Source organism: Palaemon carinicauda, chromosome 14 (genome assembly GCF_036898095.1).
Source record: "Palaemon carinicauda isolate YSFRI2023 chromosome 14, ASM3689809v2, whole genome shotgun sequence".
NCBI lineage: Eukaryota > Metazoa > Arthropoda > Malacostraca > Decapoda > Palaemonidae > Palaemon > Palaemon carinicauda.
In genome coordinates this window covers 114,728,518-114,738,701 of record NC_090738.1, presented here as the reverse complement: position 1 = coordinate 114,738,701, position 10,184 = coordinate 114,728,518, and the positions used below count along the sequence as shown (strand labels likewise).

Sequence of the window (10,184 nt, the reverse complement as noted above, 5' to 3'; positions counted from 1 at the left end):
TTAGAAATTTCACAATATCTCAACATTTCATAAAGATGGCGCAGAAGGTTCTGCCCATTTCAGTAGAAAGGTTTAGGAATTCATAATAACATTTCAGTTGAAAATTCCAAGAAGAAATTTCAGAGCACTCCAGTAAATTTATTAATTTGGTCTTTTGATAACATTTCCTCAAGGTAGATGGCGCTGAGGTTTCTGCCCATTTCAGCAGAAAGGTTCAGGAATTCATAATAACATTTCAGCTGAAAATTCCAAGAAGAAATTTCAGAGCACTTCAATAGATATATTAATATTAAAATAAAATGTAAGGAAAATAGAGAAAAACATAGAACATTCTAAATGCATTGCTGAAATAAAAGAACATGATATAAGAATATTTTTAAAACTCATAAAAGGAGGGAAAGAAGAAACTTTCTAAAACGAAATTGGAAACTCGCAAAAACTTGAAAAGTTCGATATTTCATCAATGTAGATGGCGCTGAGGGTTCTGTCAATTTAAGCAGAAAGGTTCAGGAATTCATAATAACATTTCAGCTGTAAATTCCAATAAGAAATTTCATAACAATTCAGAAGATATGTTAATATGGACTATTCAATAACATTTTATAAATTCCAAGAAGAAATTTCATACCACTAATGTATTAATATGGACTATTTGATAATATTTCATCAAGGTAGATGGCGCTGAGGGTTCTGCTCATTTCAGCAGAAAGGTTCAGGAATTCATAATAACATTTCAGCTGAGAATCCCTTTAAGAAATTTCATAGCACTTCAGCAGATGTACTAATATGGACTATTTAATAACATTTCTTCTCAATAGATGGCGCAGTCTGTTCTACTACCGTAGGCCAAAAAGATTATAAAACTCGTAAAAACAATATCCTAATTTTTTCGAAATGGCATTTGTCTCTTCATTTCGTGACGTGGTGAAGGGCCAACGCGACACGTCGCTTATTTTGGGAGCTGGGGAAAACTTTGGCCCACCATCAACCACTACAAACGTGAGGAGAAAAATATATCATGTTGGTTAATATGGTCAATTAGCATTATTATGCGCTGTAGCGTCAGATGAGTTGGCCATTAACGTGGCCCGCTTTTGGGAATAGCCCGGACAGCTGATGTGTTTATATTTCATGTAAATTGCAATTTTTTTTTTTTTTAGTTTTTTTTTTTTTTTGGGGGGGGGTGGAAATTTAATTCTAAATTGATATCAAAATACCTTTTAAAAGAATATGTCATTATGGTTCCTTCAGAAATATTTTTTTTTCTTTTTTTTTATATCTAGACTTTATTTTAGTTTGGTACGAAATGAATTAATTTGATTAAACTTTGAAGCAATTTGATACTAAATAGCTTGATTTTATCAAACTTTATTTAATTTGATGAAAAATGCTGGATTTTAATTAACTTTATTCAAAATTGGTAAGAAATGCTTGATTTTATTAAACTTTATTCAGTTTGATACCAAATGGATTAACTTCAATAAACTTTATTTTGAATTGATAAGAAATGCTTGATTTTATTAAACTTTATTTTGAATTGGTAAGAAATGCTTGTTTTTATTAAACTTTATTTCTATTTGATTTAATGGCTTGATTTACTACCGCTAGAATGGTATTGGATCCTTTGACTGTCCAGAGAGTACTATATTGGATCCTTCTCTAATTACGGCTCATTTTTCCTTTTCCTACACATACACCAAATAGTTTGGCCTATTCTTTATACATTCTTCTCTTTCCTCATGCACCTGAAACACTAAACTAGCCGGCCAAACAATTCTGCTTCGCTAAATTATTATTACTATTATTATTATTATTATTATTATTATTAATATTATTGTTATTATTATTATTATTATTATTATTATTATTATTAAAAGTTAAGCTATAACCCTAGTTGGAAAAGCAAAATGCTATAAGTCCAAAGGCTCCAACAGGAGAAAATAACCCAGTGAGGAAAGGAAACGAGGAAATTAATAAACTGCAAGAGAAGTAATTAACAATCAAAATAAGATATTTTATTAATAGTAACAACATTAAACTAGATCTTCCATATACTGTATAAACTATCAAAACTTCAAAAATCAAAAGGAAGAGAAATGATATAGAATAGAGTACCCGATTGTACCCTTAAGCAAGGGAACTCTAACCTAAGATTGTTGTTGTTGTTGTTGAACCCAAGACAGTGGAAGGCCATAGTACAGAGGCTATGGCACTACTCAAGATTAGAAAACAATGGTTGGATTTTGGAGTGTCCTCCTAGAAGAACTGCTTACCATAGCTAAAGAGTCTCTTCTACCCTTGCCAAGAGGAAAGTAGCCACTGAACAATTACATTACAGCAGTTAACCGTTTGAACGAAGAACTATTGTTTAGTAATATCAGTGTTGTCGGATGTATGAGGACAGAGAAGAATGTGGAAGGAATAGGCCAGACTATTCAGTGTATGTGTAGGCAAAGGCTAAAGGAGCCATAACCAGAGCGAGGGATCCAATGTAGTACTGTCTGGCCAATCAGAGGACCCAAAAACTCTCTAGTGGTGGTATCTCAACGGGTAGCTGGTGCCCTGGCCAACCTAGAACTAATAATTGCAATGTAATTGTTCAATGGCTACTTTTCATTTGGTAAGGGTAGAAAAGACTCTTTAGTTATGGTAAGCAGCTCTTCTAGAAGGACACTTCAAATTCAAACCTTTGTTCTCTATTTCTGGGTAGTGCCATAGCCTCTGTACCATGGTCTTCCACTGACTTGAATTAGAGCTGTCTTGCTTGAGGGTACATTCGGGCACACTATTCTATGTTTCCTTATTAACTTTCCTCCCAGGGCTATTTTCCCTGTTGGAATTCTTAGGCTTATAGCATCTTCCTTTTCCAACTAGGGTTGTAGCTTAGCAGATAATAATAATAATAATAATAATAATAATAATAATAATAATAATAATAATAATAAGGCAAAATGGCTTTATTTTATTAAATTTTATCTTAATTTGATACGAAATGGATTGATGCTATTAAACTTTATTTTAATTTGATACGAAACGACTTCATTTTACTGTGAAATATTTTCTAATAATTATTGCCCTTCCCTTTAATCATATATAATAAAAATCTATTGTACTGATAAAGTTTCATATTTAAATTTAATGAAGTTTAATACTGCCTCATATAATGTAATCTTTTATACCGACCAAAAATTCCTGATACGTTGAAGAAAAATGATTAATTACTTTTGAAAAGGTTTTTCATTGTTTCCGTAAATTTATTCTGTAATTAGACCGGAAATTACTTTTTTGATATAAATGGAAACAGAAATTTCCTGGTAATATTCTCTCTAGTATTTTTTTAATAATAAATAACCAAATTTATTTCCAGCATTAAGCTCTACGATATTATATATTCAGATAAAAGGTTCATAAATCTCTCTCTCTCTCTCTCTCTCTCTCTCTCTCTCTCTCTCTCTCTCTCTCTCTCTCTCTCTCTCTCTCTCTCTCTCTCTCTCATTATTTTTTATTCTGTTAATCTATTAATTCATAATTCATTTATTTTATCACTTTCGATTACATACTTTTTCTATTCATATTTAAAGAAGAAATGGCGAAGAGTTAAATCATACAATACCAACATACTAATACAGGCAGACGCACACACACACACACACACACACACATATATATATATATATATATATATATATATATATATATATGTGTGTGTGTGTGTGTGTGTGTATGTGTATACATAAACATATACGTATATACTGAATATGTGTGTATATGTACTCATATTTATGTATGTTCATATGCATATATAAATATATAGAGATACATTATACGCATATACATGTTGTATATGCATATATACTAACATATATATACATATATATATATATATTTATATATATATATATATATATATATATAATTAGAGAGAGAGAGGAGAGAGAGAGAGAGAGAGAGAGAGAGAGAGAGAGAGAGAGAGAGAGAGAGAGAGAGAGAGAGAATACTCACTGATTCCACGATTTGTAGTTTATTGTCATTATACACTAAATGATATCTTGAAGGGGTAATAACCAAATATCAACATTAATTTCTATTAACCTATATTATCAAGAGATAATGATACCAAAGTAAAGACAGAAAGTCCTTATCCTATAGTGAATTATCTTTAGTGAGGCAGATTTTCACCGACTCGCAGGGGTGCCCTTTTAGCTCGGAAAAGTTTCCCAATAGCTGATTGGTCGGAAGTATTTTTGTTCGACCAATCAGCTATTAGGAAACTTTTCCGAGCTAAAAGTGTAACCCTGGAAGTCGGTATAATTCTGCCTCACTAAAAAGAATTGACTAATGAGATATTACGTCCTTTTCCGAACCATGGATTCAAATACGTTTATTCTGCAGGCTTGCATATGTGATAGCCATGGAGAGGCTCACCCTGGGCTGGAAGATGGCCAGTATAAAAGGTAAGTTTTTTTATCTTTAGGCCATTTCTGTACATACGGATGTGCGTAAGGTTATACATTTTTATTATTATTATTATTATTATTATTATTATTATTATTATTATTATTCTTTTCAAGTAGTAGTATCATTAGTATCCATATAATATTTACTCCTATTGTTATTACAATCTTTTAAAGTAGTAGTAGTAGTAGTAGTAGTAAACGCTATTATTGTCAATAGTAGTAGTAGTAGTAGTAGTAGTAGTAGTAGTAGTAGTAGTAGTAGTAGTAGTATTAGTAGCAGTAGTAGTAGTAGTAGTAAACATTAACGTTGCCCTCAAAATATGCAAGTTAATCACGATTGCATTAGCATTAAAAGTAGCAATAATAACCCAAAAAATAACTCAATAACATTGAACTCAGCATTTAGAAATTTTACGTAATAATTGACCTACGTCATAATTTATTATCCCAAATATAATTCATTTTTCAGCTGTCTTGTTTATCTATTATTATTATTATTATTATTACCTCCGCCAAGCGGCGGAGGTTATGTTTTCGGTTCGGTTTGTTTGTTTGTTTGTTTGTTTGTTTCTCTGTTTGTCTGTCTGTCTGTGGACAACGTAGAGGCCACATTTCTACACGGAATCACTTCAAACTTGGCCAAGTAGTTCCCCAATGTGTATGGAAGAACTGATTAAATTTTGGTCAAGGTCACCCCAAGGTCAAGGTCACAGGGGTCACTGGTGTCACTATGACATAAGTGGCCATATCAAGAGACAGAAATAAAGCACTGACTTTTGCATAAGCCAACAGGGAAGTCCTAGTCCAGGCGCAACCCATGGGTGATGTTCAAATTTATAAAGGTCAAAGGTCAAGGTCATATTGGTGCATTATATCAATGTCATATTAAGTATCAGTGGCAAATGAACAAAGATCACTTGAAGGTCAAAAGTCCTTCAACCTCAGTGTCAGGTAACTGCCAAGGCCATTGAATGGTTAAGCTAAATTAAAGGTCAAACGTTACTTGAAAGTCGAAGTCACATCAATTCATGATTCTAGGACATATGGCGCTCTAGGTCACCTTGGCGGAGGTATGTCCTCTACGAGGACCATGTCCGCGTTCAGGACTTGCTCACTTGTTATTATTATTATTATTATTATTATTATTATTATTATTATTATTATTACTTCCTGAGCTACGACCCTATTTGGAAAAGCAGGATGCTGTAAGCCCAAGGGCTCCAATAGGGAAAATAGCTCAGTGAGGAAAGGCAATAAGGAAAAACTAGAAGAAGTTTAAGAACATTAATACATAAACATATATATATATATATATATATATATATATATATATATATATATATGTATATATATATATATATATATATATATATATATATATATATATATATATATATATATATATTCTGCTGTTATCCTGATTTTATGATAAAACTTCGATAAAAATAAGGTCAACGACTTTGGTTAAATAAGATTTTTTTTTTCATATTTTAGTTATTTTTATTATTGGTTCAATTTAGTTTTCCAATGTTTTGCTTGCTGGTAATAAAAAATCAATTTGATATTGAGTGATGTTTAAGTAAAAATTGTTGATTTTTTTATCATTTTGTTATTGGTTTAATTTAATTGCCAGTGTTTTACTTGTTGGTAATAAAAATCGATTTGATATCGACTGACGTTTATTTTTTATTTTTTGTTTATTTTTTGCAGTTGGTTTTATTCGGTCGAAATATGAATATCATATTTGAAGTTATATTTTTACTGATTAATCATTAAATAAGGTTTACCTGGAAAGGGAATTTATTCAGTTATATCAAGTATTTGAGTAAGATATTTCTACTGGTTGTCCGGATTTTATCTATTTCAAGATAATGGTTATAAATCATTTACATTCTCTTTTTAAGACCAGTTTAATTAATCTGGCTTTATTAATGATTTTTCAACATAAAACGAATAAAACAGAGTGATAGACCCGTTTTGTTTCCTAAAGACCGGAATGTTAAATTATCCAGGAAAACAGAATAAGGGATGGAATTCCAAAACTTAGTAGTAGATGAGGATAAACACCTGTGAACAATACATATATATATATATATATATATATATATATATATATATATATATATATATATATATAGATAGATAGATAGATAGATAGACTAGTGTCCGTGACCCGTCAAAACTGATGGCTAAACATCTAGATAGATATGCACAGACACGCGCACACGGATCCCTTCTCACCAGGGTATGACTACTTCCTCTTCTTCTACCTTGGGGACGGGGAAAGACTGAGTAGTTATACGTTTCCATATATATATATATATATATATATATATATATATATATATATATATATATATATATATATATATATTATCTAGTGCTAGGAGATCCTAATGGGACATGTACATGTAACCCATTGGCTAATAGTAATCTATCCTATAAACTAATGGAGACTTACTCCATTATCCAATGGGGATGTAACCCATTAACCAATATAAATGCACCTAGATTTGTAATGGAAATTTACCCTATAATGTTAATGGAGAAGCGCCCTTTGCATAATGGTCCCGCGCCCCTAATTGACATTTCTAGGGCTTTCCCTTCCGAGGTACCAGAGTAATGGCAGCTGGTTCCGCGCATTTGTCCATTTGTGAATCCCTTTATATAATTGAATGAGGCGTTTTAATTTCCAACCCTCGTTTAACTATTTTTTTCAGTCACCCTTTCAATTTACCGTTTTCTATGTTTTTTTTTTATTTTGTTTTATTTTGTTTTGGCAGAGATATCGAACGTTTTTTTCTAGTTTTTTGTTTTATTTCTATTGTGTTTTGATAGATATCGAACCATGTTGATTGATCGGATTGATCTGAAAAAGATAGACAGATAGATAGATATAGAGAGGGACAGACAAATGGACTGACAGACGGCAGGCAGATTTTTTTTCTTTACGCATTCAAATCGTTTTTAGATATTGATGCTGAGTGATTGCTCAGATGGGTCGCGCTAGTTCACAGAAAGAGAGAGAGAGAGAGAGAGAGAGAGAGAGAGAGAGAGAGAGAGAGAGAGAGAGAGAGAGAGAGAGGGGTTGATTTGTGGAGCACATTAATAAGGGGGTTATATCATTTTACTCATCAAGTAAGTTTGTTGAATCGGACGACTTTTGAGTTTCATTATGACCCATAAATAATTGAACCAAACTACTAAACTCGTCACAAGCTTCAGTGGTGATTAGCAGCAACTTTCCTGTTACTAAGTACTGTATATCATGTTGTTCTCTAACTTATATATAAAGTATCCTAGGCTCTTCTGTAATTCATTTTCAAGTTTTTATACAAAAACCTTAAATTAATTTTGCAAAGACTTCGTACATATCAAGTATATTTGTCAATCTGTTATTGTGGAGAACTCTGATATCTAAATATGATGTAAATAGTCCGTAGACTTGCTGTGTTTATCATCATCATCATCATCTCCTATGCCTATTGACGCAAAGGGCTTCGGTTAGATTTCACCAGTCGTGTCTATCTTGAACTTTTAAATCAATACTTCGCCATTCATCATCTCCTAGTTCACGCTTCATAGTCCGCAGCTATATAGGCCTGGGTCTCCCAGTTATTCTAGTGCCTTGTGGAGCTTAGTTGAAAGTTTGGCGAACTGATCTCTCTTGGGGAATTCGAAGAGCATAACCAAACCATCTCCATGTACCCCTCATCCTGATCTCATCCACATATGACACTCGAGTAATCTCTCTTACAGTATCATTTCTAATCTAAAGGCTTTGTTCTCAAATCTACATAATCTGTGGGATATTGTTTCTTTGTCATACCATGATTCATGCCCATACAGTAACACTGATCTCACTAAACTGATATATTACCTAATTTTATTTGTAATTTCAGGCGATTTGATTTCCAAAATTTACTTAACCTAGCCATTGTCTGATTTGCTTTTTTTCATTCTTTCATTGAACTCAACTTCTAAAGATCCTGTATTAGTGATCATAGTTCCTAAATATCTAAATGATTCCACCTCCTTAATCCCTTCTCAATCCAATGATATTTCATCTTCAATTGCATAATCCGTTCTCATCATCTCTGTTTTTCTTCTATTTATCTTCAGCCCAACCTCATGTGATATTTCATGCATTCTAGTAAACAAGCTTTGCAAGTCCCGCTAATAAGGACAGCGTCATCAGCATACTCTAGGTCAGCTAATTTCCAGTTACCAATCCAGTCCAATCCTTCTCCGCCATCCCCAACTCTTCTATGCATTACAAAATCCATGAGGAGGTAAAACAATTAAGGTGACAGCACATTCCCCTGGAGTACGCTGTTCATTAGAAATTCCTTTGAGAGGACTCCAATAACGATAAATTTACATTTTCTATGTTCATGAACAGACTTACTCAAATTTACATATTTAAAAGGATTTCCATAATAACGCAGGACTCTCCACAAAACTGACCGGTGCACACTATCAAAGGCATTTTCATAGTCCACAAATGGCACCAAAAGTGGAAAAAGTGGATTTTTATATTCTACGCATTGCTGTACCAAATGTCTTAAAATGAACATTTGGTCGGTACAACTTCTACCTTCTCGAAATCCTGCTTTTTCATCTCCCAGCTTTTAATAAATCTTTCTCTCTTGTCTCTTTATAATTAATATACTATATATTTTCATGACAACTGACGTACTGTAAGTGTGATGCCTCTGCAATTATTGCAATTAGTTAGATCTACCCAACCCACATTTTTTCTGCTGTTTTCACCAGCATTCCTAGCTCCCATTCATTAGGTTTTACATCTTCATGCCACATTCTACAAGATAATCTTGTAAGTATTCTGGGAGTCACTTCATTTTCGGCAAATATCATCTCAGCTGCCATTCCATCGTATCCAGGGGCTTTCCATCTCTTTGTTTGTTTTTAATGATGGCTTCGACGTCAAAGAGCTGAATTCATTCATGGATACATCAAGGACTTCCTCATCTTCAGGTATATCAATCAATTTATTCCCTTCATATCTCCTATTCATGACATCACTAAAGTGTTCTACCCCACGTGGCCGATGATTCTGTTGGAATTAGTATGTTGTGTTCAAAAAAAAAAAAAAAAAAAAAATTATTCACGCAATTCATTTTATACAATGAAATGACGTATATATGTGAAAAACACTCCCTTTATATTTACCAGCAAAATATAATACTATAATATAATCCGATATATAATCCTAAATATAATCCTATACTGAGAGAACAGATCAGCTTAGATGTTGTGTTCTTTATCCAGGTCATCTTTTGTGACGATGACAAAGCCATTGTCCACCAGCGATTCGGCACTGGTCTTTATCCTCACCTTTATCGAGGCATTGTATCCTCGTCTTCATTATCCCTCGCACTATTTCGTTCATTTATTATCCCCAATTTACCTGAAGCTACAGAAGACACATTCACCTGAGAAACTTTTCAAAAAATAAGGTTTCGACAGATAATAATTAGACGGATGTTGTCTTTAATCCTCGCCGGAATGTCTTCGTCCGAACCTCATTAAAACCGGACTCGTGATCATCACAGCAAAAGTTCGCTGCTTCGTACAATTGGCTGACACTCCTCTGTTCCCACTTCCTCCATAGCATCTCCTCTGCTCCTCTCCCCAGTAGCCCCTCCTCCCGCCCTCCCTCACTCCAGTACCCTCTCCTCTTACTATCCCTTCCCTCCAACCCGC

General features: G+C 33.2%; 1 protein-coding gene across 1 annotated transcript in view; it reads left to right on the top strand.

Annotated features, from left to right (window-relative positions):
• The first annotated feature begins 894 nt into the window (after positions 1-894).
• Positions 895-10,184, top strand: part of LOC137652937 (dynein heavy chain-like) — a 16,927-nt gene continuing 7,637 nt past the window's right edge. The window contains exons 1-3 of the mRNA XM_068386331.1: positions 895-999; positions 4,393-4,454; positions 9,713-9,830. Coding sequence (XP_068242432.1) covers positions 895-999; positions 4,393-4,454; positions 9,713-9,830 — 285 coding nt within the window. The remainder of the gene's footprint in view (positions 1,000-4,392; positions 4,455-9,712; positions 9,831-10,184) is intronic.